The following is a 22,584-nucleotide window of genomic DNA, read 5'->3' on the forward strand; positions in this document are numbered from 1 at the left end:
TCTCTGCTTCAGATACATATGTACTTTCTCCCTTGAGTGTAAGCAGTCAGGGAACATCAGACATCGGGGGAAAGCCTCCGACACAAATGACAGGCAACAAATAAAACTTGAAAGAAAACAAAAAAGCAAAAAATGAGGAAAGAGACCTAGATTAGAATATGGGGGAGAAAAGTCTCTAAAATCCTTAGAGATGAACTACTGTATTCATGAAACTGTACAGGATGCAATGCAATGAAGCAAAAAGGGAAACCAAAGAATAAGAAAGACAGTTTGGGAATTACAAATGCACCAGCAGAAAGAACAAATTCAGCAGAAGGTTTAGGGGATGAAGTCAGTGAAATCAACCAGGAAGTAGAACAAAAAGACAAGAGATGGAAAAATAAGAGAGAAATGATAAGGCACTTAGAGGGTTAGCTCAGGAAGTTCAGCCACTGATGCATAGTTCTAGAAAGAAAAAGCAAAATGAGAGAAATTATCACAAAAATCCTCTGAGATGTACTGAAATTCCAACTGAAAGCACCCTGTGTGCCTAACACAGTCAATGAGAGCAAATCTACACCAAGGCACATTTATTAGAAAGGTTCAGAATTCAGATAAAGAGAAAAATTATGCCATATGCATATGAGAATCCAAGAGGCAGTACCAGGTGCTAGAAGACAAGGAAGTAAAGTCTTCCAAATTCTGCGGGAAGATGATTTTATTTTATTTTATTTTATTTTTATGGCCACACCTATGGCATATGGACATTCCCAGGCTAGGGGCTGAATCAGAGCTGCAGCTGAGGCCTATGCCACAGCCATAGCAACACCAGATATGAGCTGCATCTGCCACTTACACTGCAGCTTACAGCAATGCCGGATCCTTAACCCACTAAACGAGGCCAGAGATCAAACCCGTATCCTCAGAGAGACAACGTCAGGTCCTTAACCTGCTGAGCCACAACAGGGACTCCAGGAAGATGATTTTTAATAGAATCCTATGCTCAGTTAAATTAGCAGTTACATGGGAAGGTAGCATGTAGATATTTTCAGACGAAACTCAGAAAGTGTCTCTCTGTGCATCCTTTTCTGAGAGGTATTATGAGCTATGTTGCTGCAAAATGAAGTGCTCAAGAAAGAGTTCCCATTGTGGCGCAGCAGAAATGAGTCCAACCAGAAACCATGAGGTTGTGGGTTCGATCCCTGGCCTTGCTCACTGGGTTAAGGATCCGGTGTTGCCATGAGCTGTGGTGTAATCACATACATGGCTCCGATCCAGCATTGCTGTGGCTGTGGCATAGTCAAGCAGCTGTAGCTCCGATTAGACCTCTAGCCTGGGAACCTCCATATGCCTGGGTGCGGCCCTAGAAAGACAAAAGTCAAAAGCCAAAAAAAAAAAAAAAAAAAAAAGTAAACATGGCAACTGATATGCAGGAGAGATGTGTCTAGGGGTGGGGTATCCCTTGGAAAAGACTGCTGCTGTACTATTTATTTAAATAGAAAGCACCTGGTTAAACAAAGAGAAAAGATTTACTGTAGATCTTAGGTTTGGCAAAATTCAATGCCCTATTTCAAGATAAACCGATTAGTAACTCAGGAAAAAAAAAAAAGACACCAAAAAACCAAAATATTCAAAAGAAAAAGACATCATCCTACTGTATTTTACTGAACTTCAGATGTCATTAATTGTAAAATCTATCATTATTTTAAGCAGAAAGGAAAAAAAAACCCTGTTGGCTATGAAAAAGGCAAATTGTAAGTTGTAAGACATATACATATTTTAGAGATATGAGAAAGTTAAAAAATGTAGTTCTTAGAATTGGTGGAAATGGCACCCTATTTGGCTTTGCAATGAACTACGTTTAGTTCGGCACCGATCTTTGATTTAACCACAAATTGTGATGTAAATCTACTGTAAAGGTGAGGAGAAGAAAAGTAGGGGAGTGTACCTGTGTGGGGAATATAAGTGCTAAATACTCATGTACTGAAAAAAAACAGTAGTAGTTAATGTCCAGAACTGATAAATTAAGAATTAGCAGCATTATTCAGACATGGATGTAACCAAGGGAAGCTAAAATAATTGAGAATGGTGGCCTCTGGGCACTAGATAGGGTAGGTTGGGGTTGAAGTGGTTTGGAGAATTGCTATTTTTTACAATAAGCCTTTGGTGTATAATGCGGGATTAACATGTGCGTGTGCGTGTTGCTTTGATGTAAACAAAGGTGGAGGAAAATACACACATACACATGCAGCATTTTTGGAGCTTGAAAGTGAGACAATAACTAGACATTTGGGCTCCCAAATCTGCTCTCTCTTTGAAATATCTTCTCCAGAAATAAGGTTATGATATAATCATAAACTGCTTAACTGGTCTTCAAGAAGACCAAGCACCCCTTTCCATGCCTACCTTCCCTGCCTGGAGTCTTATTATTGCAGAAAGTATTGCTTTAGAGTCTACAAATTGTTGCACACAGTTTAAGCCATTTGACTCTTAACTTGGCCTAATTAGGTGTGACAGTTTCATGTGCATAGAGAAAGAGACAGGAGTGGCCAGCCTTGGCCTACCTCTCCATGTGACAGCTCAACCCTGCCCCACTCATGACATGTTACTGTCACCTAACGTCTTTCTGTCCTCATGATATTTTAGAGGAAAGAGGAAGAAGAGAGGAAGCGGGGAGAAGAGCAAATTCGCCTCCAGGAAGAGCAGAGGGCAAAGGAACTCTACTGGACCCTGAAGCAGGCCCAGCTGCAGAGCCAAGCAAGTGAGAAGGAGGAGCGGGAGTGGGAAGAACAGTGTGAGTAGAGCTTGCTTCTCAGGGACTTGGAGGCCAGCCTGCCTTCCTCACCTACTTTCCTCCCACCTGTTCATTTGCTCAGTCATCATCAGCCCAGAAGCCTTTGTAGGGTCAACCATGTATGGGGTCTTGCTAAGGACCCAGGAGGTAAGGCCTCCATCCTCAAGGAGCTTGCTTGCTTGTTTGGAAAGATTTCTTATACTAAAGAATCAAAGCCAACATTTACTGAGTTACCAGTAATTTTCTGGCTCTGTTCTGGGCCCTGGGGATCCAGAGATGAAGGATCATGGTCCTTATCTCAGACGAATTCACCAGCTAGTCAGGAGGTAAACACCCTGGCCAAGGGGTTTGGGGGAAAACGTACATGTTCTTTTGGAATACAAGGTGGCTCTCCTGGTGGGGTTCCGGATGAGGAGCTCTAAAGTGAGGCTTGATGGTGGCATAGGAATAACAGAAAGGCTGCAGAGGGCACTTGGGATGGAGAACACATGCAGGGAGCCGAGAAGATGCAGGGACTCAAAAAAAGGACCTTGCCTGATGGCATAAAAACCTGAAGACAAGTTCCTAACCAAGGAAGGGAGCTCACCTGAACGGTACAAGCCGAAGGTGGGCTTCTGGTCAGGATAAAAGCTCACCTGAACAGTGCATGCCGAAGGTGGGCCTCTGGTCAGGATGAAAGCCTGCCTGCACAGTACAAGCCGAGCGCAGGCCTCAGGTTACACAGCTCTCATTTTGATGTTGATGGGGAAGAATTGGGGCTTTCCTGGGAAAACAATTTCCATGTTTGCACTGGAGAACATGGATTGTTTCTTGGGTGACCTAGACTTTCCTATTGTTTTATTTGTTATTCAGTTTTCCTCAGTCTTTCCTGATTATTTACTTATTATTCTTTTTTTTTTTTGTCTTTTGTCTTTTTGTCTTTTGTTGTTGTTGTTGTTGTTGTTGTTGCTATTTCTTGGGCCGCTCCCGCGGCATATGGAGGTTCCCAGGCTAGGGGTTGAATTGGAGCAGTAGCCACCGGCCTACGCCAGAGCCACAGCAACGCAGGATCCGAGCCGCGTCTGCAACCTACACCACAGCTCACGGCAACGCCAGATCGTTAACCCACTGAGCAAGGGCAGGGACCGAACCCGCAACCTCATGGTTCCTAGTGGGATTCGTTAACCACTGCGCCACAACGGGAACTCCTATTCTTATTTTCCATTCTTATTTTCCTGTGGTGATTTGTGATTTAACAAAGTTACAACAATAATATAATAAGAATTTCATCCTGGAGGACTTTCCCCTATTTAAATCCAACTTAGTTAAAACATAGTGTTTATCTATTAACTAGTTATATAGTAAACTTTAGAGTTAGGATTTTAATGTGGTTCATAAAAGTTAGACATATATTATCCAAGAAACCTAGCTGTGAGTTTTGTCCTTGATTTTAAAAGCTTTTAAGTGACAGCTAGTTTAGTTAAGTTGGTTTATATTTACTTACACTGTCTCCCTGCCATAACGCTTTGAAGATAAGCACCAGTCTACAAACAAGGTTTGTGAATGCCAAATTCTTGTACCTAATTTCCCCTAAATTGTACCCACTAAGTTTAGTTAAGATAGAGATCTTAAAACATGGTTAACTATTACATGGTATAGCTGCTATACCATGTATAGTTAACCAATGTACTTTTAACACTGTGATGTAATCTGTAGTGAAAAACTGTCTATATAATCAACCACTGTTGCCAATAAGTTTGAGCAGTCCAGTGCCCTGAAAGAAGGGACAAAGAGGCTGTCTCTGTATTTGTACATTCACTAACACTGTCCATCTTCTTTGGGAAAGTGTACACTCCCTGGCTGCTGGAGCTGGCCTCTGACAAACACAGAATGTGTCCAGGTGTGGTGACAAAGGAATGTGATGTGCTTAGGAGGTTAGAGCTATACAGGGTGGCTCTTAGGCTTGGGGAATATCAGGGGTGGTGAGAAGTTAGGTGGGAAAGAGAGGGAGGAAAGAGGTTTGAAGGCTGGAGTTTTAATATGTACAGAGACTTGCTTTAATCAGGTATGGTAAGACATGCAGATATGGAAATGACTATCTTGCAGGAAGTTTTTACTCACAGATTTCTAGAAATGGAGAGAGTGGCATGTCACTCTGGGCCACATGGGGATGCACCAGGGTGAGTCAAAGGCAGAGGGAGCTAAGGGAAAAAGTGGAGGAGAGCCATATTGTGGTTTCTTTGGGAAAGGTAAGGCAAGGCAGGGTAAATAGGCTTAGAATTGGTTAGTTTGAATAATTTCAGCAGGCTCTGGGGTACAGGGACTGTCTCTAGTTCTCTGATACCTGGTCCTGGGGTTGAGTTCAGCAGATCTCTCAAGGATCAGTAAGGTCCCCAATGTCAACACTTCAAAAAATATGGAAAATAAAAAGCCATGATTAGTATGAGTGGACAGTGAGAAACTTCTAAAGGTGAGTGACATGATGCAGACTGGGCTTGGAGAGAGAGAGGAGGAGGCTGATGGAGTGGTTCACTTTAGAGATGATTGGAACGAGGGCCACAGCGGGGAGAGCAGAGATGTCAGGTGCCTTCTGCTGGCCAGCATTGTGGTCCCCAGCACTTCTTAACTGTATGCCAGATTCATTAAACTGACTTTAAAAAATTGAGATATAATTCAGATATAAAATTCATTCTTTTGAAGTGTGCAGTTCAGTGGTTTCTAGTATACTCACAAAGTTGTGTAACTATCATCACTATCTAATTCTAGAACATTTTCATCACCAGAAAAAGAAACTCTGGGCCCATTGGCAGTTACTTCTTTCCCCAACACATCTGGGAAACAACTAATCTAATTTATGTCTCTTTGGACTTGCCTATTATGGACATTTCATAAAAATAGAATCATATATTATGTTGGTCTTTTATATCTGACTTTTGTCATTTAGCATGTTTTCAAGGTCCATCCATATCATAGCATAGGATCAATAATTCATTTTTTAAAATGACCAAATAAAATTCTAATGTGTGCATATACCACATTTTGGTTTATCCATTTATCAGTTCATGGACTTTTGGGTTGTTTCCACTTTTTGGCTATTTTAGATAATATTGCTCTGAATCATTTTCTTAATTTCATTTTTGGGTTGTTCATTGCTAGTATAGAAATGTAATCGAGGAGTTCCCGTTGTGGCTCAGTGGTTAACGAATCCCACTAGGAACCATGAGGTTGCGGGTTTGATCCCTGGACTCGCTCAGTGGGTTAAGGATCCAGCGTTGCCGTGAGCTGTGGTGTAGGTCGCAGACGCGGCTCGGATCCTGAGTTGCTGTGGCTCTGGCGTAGGCCCGTGGCTACAGCTCCGATTCAACCCCTAGCCGGGAACCTCCATATGCCGCGGGAGCAGCCCAAGAAAATGGCAAAAAGACAAAAACAAAAACAAAAAAAACCCCCAAAAAACAAACAAACAAACAAACAAAAGAAATGTAATAGACTTTTTTGTATTGATCTTGTATTTTTCAGTCTTACTAAACTTGTTTATTAGAGCTAGTAGATTTTTTTTTGTGGATTACTTATTTTTTTTTATCTATAGGATAATTTCATGTACCAAAAGAGATAGCTTTATTTCTTCCTTTCTAGTCCAGATGTCTTTTATTTCTTTTTTCTTTCCTAATTGCTCTGGCTAGAACTTTCAATACTATGTTCTATGGAAGTGGTAGAAGCAGGCATCTTTGTCTTGTTCCTGATCTTAGAGGGAAAACTTTCAGTTTTTTACCATTAAATATGATGTTAGCTGTGTTTTTTTTTTTTTTTTTTTTTTTGTCTTTTTGCCTTTTCTAGGGCTGCTCCCATGGCACATGGAGATTCCCAGACTAGGGGTCTAATTGGAGCTGTAGCCGCTGGCCTACACCAGAGCCACAGCAACGTGGGATCCGAGCCGTGTCTGCGACCTACACCACAGCTCATGGCAATGCCGGATCCTTAACCCACTGAGCAAGGCAGGGATCAAACCTGCAACCTCATGGTTCCTAGTCGGATTCGTTAACCACTGAGCCATGACGGGAACTCCAGCTGTGGGTTTTTTTTTTTTTTTAAAGATAATCTTTATCAAGTTGAGAAATCCCATTCTTTCCTAGATTGTTGAGTGTTTTTGCCATGAAAAGATGTTGGATTTTGTAAAAATAAAAACAAAAACTTTTTTTGCATTTATTAAGATCATCATGTGGTTTTTGTTATTTATTACTATGGTATAGTCCTTGGTTGAACTTCATGTGTTGAGCCAATCTTGCATTCTTGGGGTAAATCCCACTTGTTCATAGTGTGTAATCATTTTTATATGTTGCTGGACTTGGTCTGCTAGTATTGTTTTGAAAAATTTTGCAATTATATTCATAAGAGATTTTGTTCTATAGTTTTCTTCTGAGGTTCTGTCTGGTTGCAATGGCAGGGTAATATTGGCCTCAGAGAGTGAGTTGGGAAGTGTTCCTTTTTCTTCTATATTTTGGGAAGAGTTTGTGAAGGATTGGAATTAATTCTTCTTTACACACTTGGTAGAATTTATCAGAGAAACTCTCTAGTCCTGGGATTTATTCGTTTATTTATTTTTGGCTATAGCATGCAGCAGCTTGATGTGGATCTCAGTTCCCAGACCAGGGATTGATTTTAGGCTGCAGTAGTAAAAGCATAGCATTCTAACCATAGGCCACCAAGGAACTCCCTAGTCCTGGGATTTATTGTGGAAAGGTTTTTTTTTTTTTTTTTTTTTTTTTTTGGCTATTATTACCTATTTAAAGTCCTCACTTGTGAGATACTTTTCTTGCACAAATGTTCTCCAGATTGCCACAAAGCTTTGGTTAATTTCTAGCATGGAAGAGGAAAATATTCTACCTACTTACTGATAACAGCTCTTTAATTGTTTCATGCCCATTCATATATAGGTTAGAATTGTTTCAGGATTTGCCAAATATCGTTGATAACTATGTCTTCATTAAATTCAACTGAATGTTCTAAATCCTGAGGGTTTACAAATCCTTAGGACAATTACTCATATGTTTAGAACAGCCTTAGAGCATAGCAGTAATATTGGTATTTCTATTTTGTTGATAAGGAAATTGAAGCTCAGACTCAGGAGACACAGTGGTAGGTTGTGTTCAGATGAAGGTTTTTCTTTTTCTTTACTCCTAGGCCTAGTGTCTGGCCTACAGATTAGGTGTCCTCCAAAAGCAGGATATAAGAGGGACATCTTTGGCCATCTGCCTCACAGTGTCTCCAGAGGTCTGTGCCCAGGAAGTTTCACAAAGAAGCCATGAATACTCATCAATTCCTTCATGTGGAGTTGCTAAAATGCAGTTGTCAATGTTGTTCCTTTTGCTATAATGCCCATCTTCTCTTTCTTTACCTTTGTACTTCCCCAAACCAAATGCCCTGTCCTATATAGGGCCTTTCCAAATGCTTTTCCTTCTTAAATGGAAAAAGAGATTCCATGCAAATGGAAACAAAAAGAGACCAGAGGTAGCTATGCTTAGACAGAATAAACTTTAAGCCAAAAATGGTAACAAGGGAAAAGAAGGCATTTATATAATGATTAAGGGTCAATTTATTAAGAAGTATAACAATCTTAAATACATAGTATCCAATATCAGAGCAACTAAATATATAACACAGATATTAACATATTTGAAGGGAGAAATAGACAGCAGTATCATAACAGTAGGAGGCTTTAACATCCCACCTTCATCAATGGATAGATCATCCAGAGAGATAACCAATAAGGAAACATCAGCTTTAAATGACACATTAGACCAGATGAACTTAACAAATACAGAACATTCCATCCAATAGCAGCAGAACACACATTCTTCTCAAACAGACATAGAACATTCTCCAGGATAGATCACATGTTAGGCAACAAAACAAATCATAACAATTCTAGGAAGATTAAAAATCCTATCAGGTATCTTTTCTGACTACAATGGTAGGAACTAGAAATCAATAATAGGAAGAAAACTGGATAATCCACAAATATGTGGAAATTAAACACACTCCTTTGCAAACTGGTGGGTCAAAGAAGAAAGCAAAAGGGAAATTTAAAAATATCTTGAGACAAATGAAAATGGAAATACAACATACCAAAAGTAAGGGCTTCAGCAAAAGTCCTTTTAAGAAGGAAGTTTATAGTGGTTGTGCCTACGTAAAGAAAAAAGGAAGATCTCAAAGAAACAACCCAACTTTACGCCTCAAACAACTAGAGGTGTTAGAACAAACTAAGGCCAAGGTTAGTAGAAGCAAGAAAATAACAAAGATCAGAGCAGAAATGAATGAAGTAGAGCCTAGAAAAACAATAGGAAAGATAAATGAAACTAAGAGTTGGTTTTTGAAAAGATAATCAAAACTGAAAAACCTTCAGTCATACTAAGAAAAAAAAATCGTGAAGAAATAGAAAACCTGAACAGATCAATTCCTAATAAGAACATTTGTAATGAAAAAAAAAATCTGCCAACACAGAGAAGTCCTATACCAGATGGCTTCACTGATGTATTCTGAACATTTAAAAACAAATTAATATAAATCTTTCTCAAAATATTCCAAAAAACTGAAGAGGAGGGAACACTTCCAAAATCATTTTAGGAGGCCAGCATCATCCTCATACCAAGCCAGGCAGAGACAATACAAGCAAAGAAAATTACAAGCCGGTATCCTTGATAAACATAAATGCAAAAATCCTGTAATATTTTGCTACAAAGTATTTGAACATTTGGAAAGGCCCTGTGCTGGAAATGGCATTTTGTTTGGGAAAGGTGAATACAGTAGGGAAGGGCCTTGTGGCAGAGGGAATAGCACAGAGGAAAACGCAAGATCATTATGTGCATAGGCCATATTTTGATGTGGCTGCAGCCAGGGGTACATGGTAGGTAATGAAGAAGGTGAGCTTAGAAAGATAAAGATGGGCAAGAGCTAAAGAAGAATTCATTCATTTAAATTCAGAATGGATGGATAGGTGAAAAAAGACAGCAGGGCAAAAGTTTATACTGAAAAAAACTCGAAGTCACATAGGATTACTATCATGTAGGGGAAGGAGCACTGGGCTGGGAGCCCTGTCCTGGCTTTGCCACTTCTTAGTGTGCGACCTGGAGCAAGTTCTCACTTCACTCCATTGCTCAGTGTCTTCATTTTTTCTTTTTTCTTTTTAGAGCTGTACCTGCAGCATATGGAAGTTCTTGGGCCAGGAGTCAGAGCTGCAGCTGAGGCCTACTCCATAGGCAACACCAGATCCGAGCCACATCAGTGACCTACACTGCAGCTTGGGACAACGCCAAATCCTTAACCCACTGAGTGAGGCCAGGGATCAAACCCACATCCTCACGATGGCTATGTCAGGTCCATAACCCACTGAGCCACAATGGGAACTCCTCTTTATTTGTAAAATGAGGGTAATTGTGGAGAGCTGAAATTATTGGTAGGTTGAAATGAGAGAAAGGAAGCACAGGTGCTTTCCAAGCTGTAAATGGCTGTTACTTACGAAGTGTTGCTCTTTTTTGTAGCTATACGATGAGATGGAAAGTTATGGGCTGGGCTGATGTTTCGTTGTGGATGGAGGACGGAAATCATTTGGCCCAAGTGCTGCCTGATTGCTAATTCACGTACTGTGTGGCAACCGAAAATGGAAAACCCTCCCCCGAATAGAGAAAAGATGTGATAATTCAGGCCCATGATTTTGGTTCCTCGTTTTATGCTTCCTTCAAGAAAGATGAGCTGTCATTCAAATCTAGTAAAGCCATTCTGCACTCAATTAACTTAATATGAAAGCTATAGTGGGCCATTAATCTACTGGGAGCAGCAATTTTTAGTAAAACACCTAAATTAAATTCTCCAAGTTGGGAAAAAAAAAAAAAGGGAATTGTTCCCTTTAGTATCACTTGAATTCAGAGTTAGTTATTCAGTTCAGACAGCAGAGCAAGCTCTGGCTTTGGAGACGCTCTGAGTATATCAGGCAGAAATTCACTTAATAATTTCTCAACTGTGAATTTGTAGCAGGGTGAGTCAGGTAATATCTAGTTGCCCAGAAATTTAGAGATGAACGAGCTTGACTTGGTTAATGATATTATTTACAAAAATTGGGACTGCGTGATTATTAGCCACCCCACCCCTTGCATCCCCTTCCTCCCACCCCCACTTCCTTGAGCTGTGTGGTCCTTGTTGTTGTCCCTAACCCACAATCTGTACTCGTGTCGCACCCCTGTCAGGGTTGTGGTCAAGAGCTCAGTACAGGGTCCAGTTAGGCTAGTTCCATCCTCTTCCCTCCTAGAAAGGAGTGTGCTCTGGAGTCTGGGTTTAAAGTCAGTGACTGTAATTTTGTGTGCTTGAGACGTGCAGAACTCGAAAGGGCTTATGGAGATGGGGTGTGGACTGGAGACAAGGTGGGCAGGGCAGAATTTTAGGCTCGAAGGGAAGCCGAAGGATAGCAGAGAAGGCTTTCTCTCTCCACTGATGCAATGGGAAATTGTAGCATTGCTCCTTGGACATCAACCAGTTTGAACTACTCCCCAGACTCCAGGGCCATACATTTTTGGCTTTAGAACTCAGAGTAATGCCAACCTGGAGTTCTCTCTCCTCTTGAATTGTTCAAGAATCCCTGGGAGCTTTATGTTGTCCCAGCCTGGCGTCCTTCTCAGATTCACACTGGCGTGGGTGGCACTCTGGTCTTAAGGAACCCTTGAAGTTGCTTCTTGTGGCCACAGGGGGTCACTGTTGGCAGCCATCAGGATTGCCAGCTGGACAAGGATAGTTGGCAGCTGACCTCAGAAGTTTCAGGGTCCAGGTAGAGAGAGGGCCCCTTACCTTGGCCTTGTTTAGCTGTGGGTGATCCTCATTTGGTTTCCCTGAGGCTCATCAGGGTTCGTTGTCTTGTTGCCAAACCTGCCCTTTTCAGCAGGCTGAGTCACCAAAGGCCTGTGTGTATATCCTTCAATATCTGGACCACCTGTTTTTCTTTCCCAGGGGTCAGGAAACTACCCCTTCTCCCAAAGTTTCATTTTTCCAATTTCCCAGACAAAAGCTCCTGACTCTACCCAGCCCCTGTTCTTACACCACTTCCCCATCTCCATCCCTTTGTGCCTCAGTGGGTCTGGACGTTTTCTAGGGCTAATATTCCAGTCACCTGGCTCACAGCAAACATGATAATAACAACAATGGATAATATTTCATGAACCTCTGCCATGTGCCAGGAACTGTCCAACCCCGTCTATGTCCAATCTCATTGACGTCTCAAAGCAACCTTACGAGGGCCTCATTTTACAGATGGGGAAATAAAGTGTAGATTTGGTAATTTAAGTTGCCAAGGATTCACATGAAGCAGAAAATAGGGCAGAATTTAAACACATCTACATGCGTACACAATTTAAATCTTTATTGATGCCTTTTCCTGTATTCACTAATTTTTAGACATTATGCTGTTCACCCAAGGGGTTACTACAAATTGATATTGCTTTGAAGCATTTGGTTTCTCTGTGGGCTGTAACTGGCTCATCTGAATTCTGTTCATCACTGAGTCTTTTCTGTCAGGGCAGAGGGAGGGAGAACTGTTCGCAAGTGCTCTAGAGTCGGGTCTCTTGAAAGGCGGCAACTGGTGATCTTCCAGAACCTCGTGCCCCTGGATCTTCCCACAGGTACCTCTTCCTCCTCATGTCCAACACCCCATCCTCCTCTTCCCCCACCTGCCTCATCATTTGGCTGTCAGAGGTAGAACCTTTGCTGTCATAATGGTTTCTCTTTTTTGCTTACTCCCAATCCCCAAACCTACCAAGTTGTGATGATTCAACCTCCTCAATAGTCTTTGAATTTACATCCCTCCTCCCCATTGTCCTGACACTATCTTAACTTTGACCCCCATTGCTCTCCTGTTTTCCAAGCCTTCATTCTTGTCAGATTCATTCCCAATACTGTAGCCAAGTCAATCTTTAAAAAATGCAAACAGCCTCCTGCTCTCCTGCTTAAAACCTTTCTGTGGCTTCCAGCCCCCCCTTTGGTGAAGTGCTGACATTCATTAGCCAGTATCTATTGGTCTCCTAGATTGCCTTCTATGTTTCTGCTTCCTCACCTCTTGGCCCCTCCCTACAAGAGCTTCCCTCCAGCCATGCTGACCAATTCTAAGAGGGATGCTTGAACTTCGGTTGCACCTCTGCCCCTGAGCTTCCTCTGCCTAGAATACCCTCTCCTTGTCCTCTCTTGGTTGAATCACATATGTCCAGCAGGTGTCAGCTTAGATGTCCTCCAGTGGATTTCTCTGCCTGGATGAGGAGCCCCTCCTCTGGGGCTCCACAGCATCCTGCGCATACCCCACACAGCTCCATTCACCATTTGCTGGTGTTTCCCCTCCCATGAAGTAAGCTCTCTGAGAGCGGGACTGTGTCTTGTTGCTGTATCCAAATCTCCTAGCACCAGCCGAGCAGCCAGCTGATGTGGTGACCTTGTGAATATTAGTCAAAGGTGCCCATCCCTCAAGACACTGCCATTGCCAGAAAATTGTTACAACATCTGCACAAATCAGTGACGATCACGAGTGACTTCGCCCCCTGGAGTTGTGCCATGCACAGCTCAGGCCTGTGCAGCATGGAGCTGGCTTAAGGGAAGCACTAACTACACATGTGATGAATAAATGTGTATTTAGTGCCCACATGTGTTAAAGTATTAAAACCCTGCTCTTGCAGTGACTAGCTTGACCATATTTCTGGAGCTCTGTAACTGCTCACAGAGATGCTGCCAAGAGGAAGACCAACTCCTGCTGTTTCTCTTCAGCACTGGGGAGCTGAGCAGGGGCCATGAGCGCAGGCAAGGACATGATGCCAGAGCAGCTTGGTGGTTTGGGCAGTGCTTGGGTGAAGGAGGGGTTGATCTCTATTTTCCATGGAGGGAAAACTAAGACCCAGAGAGATGAAAACTTGTCCTGGGCTAGACAGAGAGTTAGGAGCAAGACCAAGAAGTATGTTCCTCTGTCTCCCCACCCCTGATCCTATGGCAGCTGAACTCCAGATAGGTGAGGCTGGACTCCTAAGACTGTGGGACCTGGTTTCTTTTGAGCAGGAGGGTTACAGCCAGGCAGTCCTGGAGGGCGGTTTCTCAGTTCTGGGAGGTGGCCCCCCGAGCCAGGCAGATGTGGGTGTATCCTCATGATAGGAGGGTAGAGCTGGAAGGGACTTTTCCCCTGATCTGCAGGTGAGAGAACAGAGGGGTGGCATTGGGGGGACACTGGGACATTTCTAGCTAATGGTGATATCTGGCTATGCTCTGGCTTCTTCATTCTCAGCCTAGTGCTCATCAAGCCAGAATATGTGGTAAGGAGTCCCCTTCGTGGCTCAGCAGTTAACGAACTGGACTAGGATCCATGAGGATGCTGGTTTGATCTCATGCCTCGCTCAGTGGGTTAAGGATCTGGCATTGCTGTGGCTGTGGTGTACAGCTATAGCTCCGGTTTGACCCCTAGTCTGGGAACTTCCATTGGCTGTGGATGTGGCCCTAAAAAGCAAAAAAAAAAAAAAAAAAAAAAAAAAGAAAGAAAAAGAAAAAAATACTGTGGTAAAATATCAACTTTCCATTGGCCATTTTCACCATGATAAGTGTATAGCTCAGTGACATCGAGTACCTTCATGGCTGTGTTACCATCGCCACTGCTCATCTCCAGATCCCTCTGCATCTTGCAAAACTGAAACTCTGTCCCTAGTAAACCTTAACTCCCCATTCTTCCCTTTCCCTAGGCCCTGGCCACCGCCATTCTACTTTCTACTCTATGGATTTAACTACTCTAAGTGGAATAAGTGGAATATCAATGAAATCCTAAAGTATTTGTTATTTTGTGTCTGGCTTATTTACTCAGCATAGTGTCTTTATGGTTCATTAGCATGTGCTAGCATTTCTTCCCTTTTTAAGACTGAATAGTAATCCTTGTACATATATACTATATTTTGTTTATGTATCCAGTGATGGATTTTGGGTTATTTCCATCTTTTGGCTATTGTGAATCATGCTGTTATGAACATAAGTGTACAAATATTTTCCCAATCCCTGCTTTCAGTTCTTTTAGGTATGTATATCCAGAATTGGCATTGCTGGATCATACAGTAATTCTATGTTTAATTTTTTATGGAATTGCTGTACTATTTTCCATAGCAGCTGCACCATTTCCTAGTCCCACCGACAATGCATAAGGGTTCCAGTTTCTCTATATTCTTGCCAGCAGTTGTTGTTTTTCATCTTTTTTAATTAAAAAAATTAAAAATTAATAGCTATCCTAATAGGTGTGAAGTGGTATCTCATTGTGGTTGGTCTGTGTTTTACTATCTAAATTCAGGTTTTCTTCTAGGTTTCAGTGTTTTTGTGATGCTTAGCTGTCTTTACAGTATTTCTGAGAGATGAGGCAATATTCTCCCTTTAACAGATGGAGAAAGGAGACCCTGGAACCTATCTTAGAAGCGAGAATGGCTGTGGTCCCTATTTCTTCTGTGTGCAATGCAGGTCCTTGCGGGGCCTGCTGGACAAACCCACAGGGAGTCATCTTGGGCCAGAACTTGGGCATGGGAGGAAGCAGAAGGTGACTCAGTTGGGACTCTCATCTCTGCAGTGGACACTCTGGGGCACAAGGACAGTGTGACACTTGCTGGCTCAGGGCAGCATATGCTTGTGTTTATTTTCACTGGGATAGAAGAACAAAACTTTGAGTTCTGGCTGAGGGTTTCCGTGATAGATTTGTATGATACAGTTCGAATTTATCCCAGAGTCACAGAAGGAACAAAAGCAACTTTTTAAGATTTCAAAGTATAATTTAGGGTGAGCTGCTTGTGAACAGACCCAGAGCAGGTTCCCTGTGACAGAGCATCAAAAGTGCCCCTTCTGGACTGGCCAAGAACTCTTTATGACTGCATTTAGAACATGATAATACCAGGACTGATGAAAATAAAAAAATTTAGCGAACACCTACCATGGTGCTTAAAATCATGTTCTAAGTGGTTTGTATTACTAGTTCTCTTAATCTGCATAACGACTTTGTGAGGTAGGGACTATTATTATGTCCATTTTACTTTTGAGGAAACGGAGGCCCAGGGTGGTTAAGTAACCTGTCCAGTGTCACACAGCTGCTAAATGAAATTGGGGTCTGAACCCAGGCAACCTGGCTCCAGAATCAGGCTTTGAGCAATTTGAAGAAAGGATTAAGGCCTGATTTAGTAAGACATTGCTTTTCTGAAGTACTTCACAGTTGATAGTGTTTTCTATGTTCCATTTAATCTTCATAATGACTCAGGGAGGCAGACACTCGTGTCATTCTCATTTTGACAGGGATGGAAACCAAGGCCTAGAGGCATTTAGAGACTTTCTTAAGAAAGCTGGCATAGTGTTGATGAGGATGTGGAGAAAAGGGAACTGTTGTGGGAATGTAAGTTGGTGCAGCCACTATGGCAAACAGTATGGAGGTTCCTCAAAAAATTAAAAGTAAAGCTACCACATGACCCAGCAATCCCCCTTTCTGAGTGTGCATCCAGAGGAAATGGGAGCAGGCTATTGAAGAGACACCTGCACTCCCATGTTTATTGCAGCATTACTCACAATAACCAAGATATGGAAACAACCGAAGCATCTGTCAACAGGTAAATGGATAAAGAACAGGTGGGGACGATGGAAGTGTTCAGCCAGTGCTGTTGAAGCAATCATTCTGCAATATATTAAGTGTATCAAATCAGCATATTGTATACCTTAAGCTTACATATGTCAAGTACCTCTCAAACAAAGAACACAAGGAGAGAAAAAGACCCAAGAAGTCCTCTCGGAGCTGCCATTGACCCCGTCTGATGCTGCCATAACTGGAGCTGGGCGGCAGGGCTGACTGGCTGCTCCAAGGCCAAAGCAGAGATCTGGCTTCCTGCTTGCAGCCTCAGCTGTGTCCTCACCTCTCAGTGCCTTCTGTGCAGCTGCCTGGCATTTCTGAGCTCACCCAGCTGTCCATGCATCACAGTCGGTCTGAGTCTGTGGACATAGCTGCATGGAGAAGGGTTTGCAGAACAGTGGGGAGCTTGGTGGTGCCTGAGTCCTGAGTGTGGGGAAGAGCTCAGAAGCCCCTTGGGTTGGGAAAGTGGGGTGGGCAGGATGCCCCTTAAGGGCCAAGGGGTTTGCCCTTTGTCCCATGTGCCCCAGGAGCCACCGAAGGCTCTTGAGGAAGACAGTGGCAGGAGGAGAGCTGGGCTTTGGGAGGCTGGGTTTAGTCTGTGTGACCCACGGCTCAGGCCCTCAACTAGCTGAGTTCCAAAGGCCTGTCTTCCTAGTTTGCATGTGACTTCCTTCTGTCACTGAGTGTGGCTGTCTCTCAGGGGCTGGAAGCTCTCAGCGATCACTGGCCTTTGTAGGGTAGAAGCTTCTATGTTTAGTTTGCAGTCTAGTGCTTGCAAAGCCAGCACTGGGGAACCTTGTTTGAGCCTCGTGGTGGCAGATCTGGTGCTGTTCTTAGTGCCCAGAACTGAAAGGTAGGTGTGCTCGCTGGGATGGATTCCTCCCTTTTCTTTTTCTGGAAAAACTCCTTTTGAGTTTCCAAACCCAGTGGGATGTCCCGTCCTCTCTGATGGCTTCTGGCTCCCTCACACCATGTGAATGCTGCTGCCCCTGAACTCTGACAGTACTAGATGGGTCCCTGTCCTCATTGTGCAGAAGATAATTCTTCGTCCTATTTTTCCGGCTGGGCTCTGAGTGCCTTGAGGGAAGGGTCTGGTCTTTATTATCTCTCTATCCAGCTCAGGGCCTGGCAGAGTTAAATACTTAACCAGGCACAGTCAGTCGAGCAGATGTATCACCTGCTGACTGATGCATATGTATTCTCGGAGCTGGAAGGCAGCAATGAATAGACCAAAGAAAGTTCTCGTCCTGGCCTGGAGCTCACAGCCTATTAGATCCTCCGCGTGTGACCTCCACTTCCATAAATACCTTCTAAGGGACAGACTTCCTGCTGCCTTCCTCAGATCTGGGGGATGCTGTATTTCGAGAACGGTCTTTGACAACTTGAGGAGAAGTGCTTTCTTTTAGGATGAGGGCCATTTGCCTTTATCCTCCAAATGCTAACAGAACATAGTTCTCTGACAGTGGTAGGTTATAGGTGCTTGTGACACAGGTATTGGCTGGAGCTAGAGTAGAATTAGACTGTGGGTAAGATTTTCTTCTGGGGGAAGAGGGGAAGGTGACCTCTTTGGGCCAGGGCAATCCCTGGTCGTGCATGACAGGTGGAATACAGCCAGCTCCCAGAGTTCTCTACAAAAGGATTTGATTTTAGTAGCAGATAGAGACCTGACAAGGTGCAATCAGACTACGAAATAATTGATTTGAATTCTAGACTGTGCCTCCAGTGGGTTTTGCTCTTCCCTCTCCTGGGACTTTCCCAGCTCCAGGACTCCCTTTTGAGTTTTTTTTTTTTTTTAATTAAAAAAAAATTTTTTTTAAGCCATGTCTGTGGCATGTGGATGTTCCTGGGCCAGGGATCGAACTCATGCCACAGCAGTGCCCGAGCTGCTGCACCAGTGACAACACCAGATCTTTAACCCACTGTGCTACAATGGACCTCCCTTTTGAGTTTTAGAAGTAGCACCTTGCAGATGTCCACTCCACCTTGAGGAACATGAACAGATAGAGGCTAGAGAGGGTGCATCATGGGGTTCTGGAACCTGTGGAGTGACAGAGCTCTTAAAGGATCCTCTCTCCTCCCTCCAGCACATTCACCCACCATCTGTCAAGGCCACAGGAAACCAAAGAGAAAGAGTACCGGAACTGGGCCATTAGATTTCCAAAACTCACCCTGTGGTAGCAGAGAGGATAGCTCCCGACCAGGCTTGGCTGCTGACCCAGCTGGGCAAGTCTACCTCCTTCCTTGGAACTCGGTTTCCACATGAAGAGCATGAGGAGATTGGATGGGATGGTCTTAAGTGCTCTTCTGGCTTTTCAGAGGAAAGAGCAGGGGCTCTGGTATCAGATATGGCAGATTTTAAAAGGCACGAACTTGAGGAGGGGAGAGTGATGTTGAGGCTGGTGTAGACGGCTACATGGGTTTTAGAGCCACCCCTGGGTTCTAATCCTGGCTCTGCCCCTTGTTAGCTGTTTAACTTTGGGCAAGTTGCTTGGCTTCCAAGAGCCTGAGTTTCTGATGCAGAAAGAGTGATGTGGCCTCCTCCGTTGCTGGTTGGGAAGGTGTCTCCAATGAGATGTGGCAGCGAGGGCATGGAGTCCAGGGCCTGGCACAGAGAAAGCCTGTAATCAGCATGAGTGACAGCGGTGGTATTGGAGATGCTTACCACTTCAGCAGGTGCCCTTGAGGCTGGATGGGTGGCCACAGGGTTTTGAAGCTGCTCTGAGGAAGAAAAACCCATGCAGATGTGAATTTCCATCCAAAGGCTGCTTGCTCATTCTGGAATGGGGCCACAGGAACAGCCAGACCACCCTAAACTGTCATGAGTGTTTTTACCCTCAAAGGGACAGGCTAGCCCAGGGCTGCTGGCTTGGGCTGGGCCTGCCCTGCTATTCTCAGTACCTAGCCTCCCTGAAGTGCATGTGGATGCATCCGGATGAATCCTGGGACTCTGGGTGAATGGGACCAGAGCTCCTGGCTGGGTCCCAGCTTCTCAGTGCATGGCCCAGGATGAGGGCCTGGATGACTGTGCTCTTTCTTCCTTTTCAGTGCGTCGGTCCAAGGAAGCTGATGAAGAGAGGAGCCGCCGAGCCCAGCGTGCCCGGGATGAATACCGGCGCCACTCACTCCGTGCCATCCAGAAGGGCACGGTCGCCGGCCTCAGTTCCAGGTTCCGAGAGCTTGGCCAGAGCCCAGAGCAGGAGGCGAGACTCTGCCACCACCTCCCAGGCCAGGGGCCGCCTCCACCCCTGGCCATGCCTGGCAGGTGGGTCACTGACTTGACATCTGTGGTGTGGCTTTGGGGGAGCCTTGGACTGGAGCACAGGCAACCCAGTCTGGCTCTGCCTCTGACTTGCGGTGAACTTTGGAGCTAGTCATTTTCCCTCTGTGGGCCTCAGGGTTCTCTGCCTGTGTAGTTGGCAGGACTCGGGGAGAGAAATCAGGGTTGGAGATTAATAATAACTCAGAAGCTTTGGGAGGTTTAATCTTTTTGAGGTCTAGGATTCTTTTGTGAAGCTAAAGAAAGCTGTGTACCCTCTTCCCTCCAAAATGTGCATACATAAATACCCCCAAATGTTTGCATGTCATTTCAAGCTCTTAAATATACAGACCCCAGGTTAAGAACATGTAATATAAGATTTCAAATGGGCTAAATGTGGCCGGGCATCCTGGAAACCAGAGCTGACTGCTTTTTGTACCACAGGCAGTTCTGGGGCCTCCCCGAGTCTGCTGGCAGATTTGCAGATGAGCATGGTTGGGTGCAGGCGCGTCCTCACACAGTTGAGCAGGTGTGGCAAGAGCGCTTAGGTGACTACCGTGATCACCAGGACCTAAGGTCCACAGCTTGCCTGTAGCCTCTCCACCTTTTGCCTGGGCCCACCTGAGGCCAGCCCCAAGGTTGATTCCCCACCTGCCACCTCATCATTTCTGAGCATCTGGGATGGTGAGCACGTGCTCCTCCTTGAACAAGTAACCTGTGGAAGAGGCCATTCAGCCCCAGATGATTCTGGGTTATTTGGATTTTGCTTTAGTTGAGATTTGGATTATTCATAAAACTGCTTCTGCCTGTAGCCTAGGGAGAGCAGATCAGGCCTGCATTTCATCCTTCCTTCCCTCCCTTCCTTTCTTGCTTCCTGTCATTTGCATGATTCACAAACCAGAAAGATACACAGAGAAAAGACTGACTTCCATCTTTGCCCACAATCTACTCAGTTCCCTCTTCCTCAACAGGGAACCACCATTAGTTTATGTGTCTGCCCAGTTCTTTTTGCAACTGCTAACGTAAAAAGTTGTATCCCCTATCTTTTTTTTTCATAAAAGGTTGCATGTTGTGTACATAGTTCTGCATGTTGATTTTTTTCCATTTAACTATAAGTCTTGGAGGTCTTTTCATATCAATTCTTACTTGTTTATATTTATTTAGTTTCCTTTTTATAGCTCCAGAGTATTCCACTGCATAGATGTGCTATAATTTATTTAATCAAAACTTCATTTAATGGACATTAGTGTTGTTTGAAATCCTTGGTTATTACCAGTCAACAGTGCCCCTAATGAATAACCTTGTAGACATTACTTTTTTTTTCTTTTCTTTTGTAATTTATTTTTTACTGTTATTTCCCCAAACACACTTTTTTTTTCCCACTGTACAGAATGGGGACCCAGTTACACATACATGCATACATAATTTTTTCTCCCATTGTCATGCTGCCCTATAAGTATCTAGACATAGTTCTCAGTGTTACACAGCAGGATGTCATTGTAAATCCATTCCATGAGCAATAGTTTGCATCCACTGACCCCAAGCTCCCAATACCTCCCACTCCCTCTCCCTTCCCGCCAGGGCAACCACAAGTCTATTCTCCAAGTCCGTGATTTTCTTTTCTGTGGAAAGGTTCATTTGTGCTGTATATTGGATACCAGATATGAGTGATATCATATGGTATTTGTCTTTCTCTTTCTGACTTATTTCACTCAGTATGAGAGTCTCTAGTTCCATCCATGTTGCTGCAAATGGCATTATGTAATTCTTTGTTTATGGCTGAGTAGTATTCCATTGTGTTTATATGCCACATCTTCCTAATCCAGTCGTCTGTTGATGGACATTTGGGTTTTTTCCAGCTCTTGGCTATTGTGAATAGACATTGCTTTTATACGTGTGCAACTGTTATCTACAAAAGAGACTCCAAATGTGGGATCACTGGGTTAAGGGCTGCATGCATTTACAGCATTGATAGTTATTGCTAACTTGCCCTCCACAGGGTGGTACCAAACACTCTCATCCTTTAGCCTTGCTAACAAGATGTTGTCAAAGAAATGGTGTCTCGGTGAAAGTTTAAATTTGCATTCCTATTCATGTGAGATGAAGTATTTTGTATATATTATACTTTTCTTTTTAGGGCCGCACCTGCAGCATATGGAGTTTCCCGGGCTAGGGGTCAAATTGGAGCTGTAGCTGTCTGCCTGCACCACAGCCACAGCAATGCTGGATCAGAGCCGCATGTGCAAATTACACTGCAGTTTGCAGCCCCTGTGACCCACGCTGCAGTTTGCAGCAACACCGGATCCTTAACCCACTGAAGGAGTCTTAGGATCAAACTTGCATCCTCATGGATATTTTGTCGGGTTCTTAACCCACTGAGCCACAATGGGATCTCCCTATTTTATATATGTTTAAGGGCCTTTGGTGTTTCCATGACTGTTCATTTCTCTACCACCTTTTCATTGTGTTATTGGTCTTTTTCTCATCTATTTCTAAGAACTCCTTAATTATTAGGGAAAGGGATCTCTTTGTGATAAACATATTTTCCCCTCTATTTGTCATTTGTTTCTTGATTCTTTTTTTTTTGCCACACTCATGGCATGGGAAAGTTTCTGGGCTAGGGATTGAACCCATGCCACAGCTGTAACCAGAGCCACAGAAGTGACAACACCAGATCCTTAAGCAGCTGAGCCACAAGAGAACTCCTCCATCTCTTGACTTTTATAATGTTTTATGTCATGCAGAAGTTCTTGATTTTTATGAGGTCAGAATTTCTTTTATGTTTCCTGGATGGACACATAGTTAGAAAAGCCTTGTTCCCTCTGCCTTTTTTTTTTTTTTTTTTAAGGATAATTTGTTCTTCAGGTCCAGAAGACAGAGCTTCATGGACTGTGTTGGAGTCTGGCTCAGGGTGGCTATGTGTAGCTATCG

General features: G+C 43.7%; 1 protein-coding gene across 4 annotated transcripts in view; it reads left to right on the forward strand.

Annotated features, from left to right (window-relative positions):
* SH2D4B (SH2 domain containing 4B) overlaps positions 1-22,584 on the forward strand; it is a 100,750-nt gene that overhangs the window by 50,339 nt on the left and 27,827 nt on the right. For all 4 annotated transcript variants that reach the window (XM_084997442.1, XM_084997441.1, XM_005671149.4 and 1 more), the window contains 2 exons: positions 2,626-2,773; positions 19,443-19,659. In XM_084997442.1, coding sequence (XP_084853568.1) covers positions 2,626-2,773; positions 19,443-19,659 — 365 coding nt within the window. The remainder of the gene's footprint in view (positions 1-2,625; positions 2,774-19,442; positions 19,660-22,584) is intronic.

Source organism: Sus scrofa, chromosome 14 (genome assembly GCF_054392235.1).
Source record: "Sus scrofa isolate SSC_HxYL_T2T_F1_AM1 chromosome 14, Sscrofa_HxYL_maternal_Yorkshire_Landrace_v2.0, whole genome shotgun sequence".
Classification (NCBI taxonomy): Eukaryota; Metazoa; Chordata; class Mammalia; order Artiodactyla; family Suidae; genus Sus; species Sus scrofa.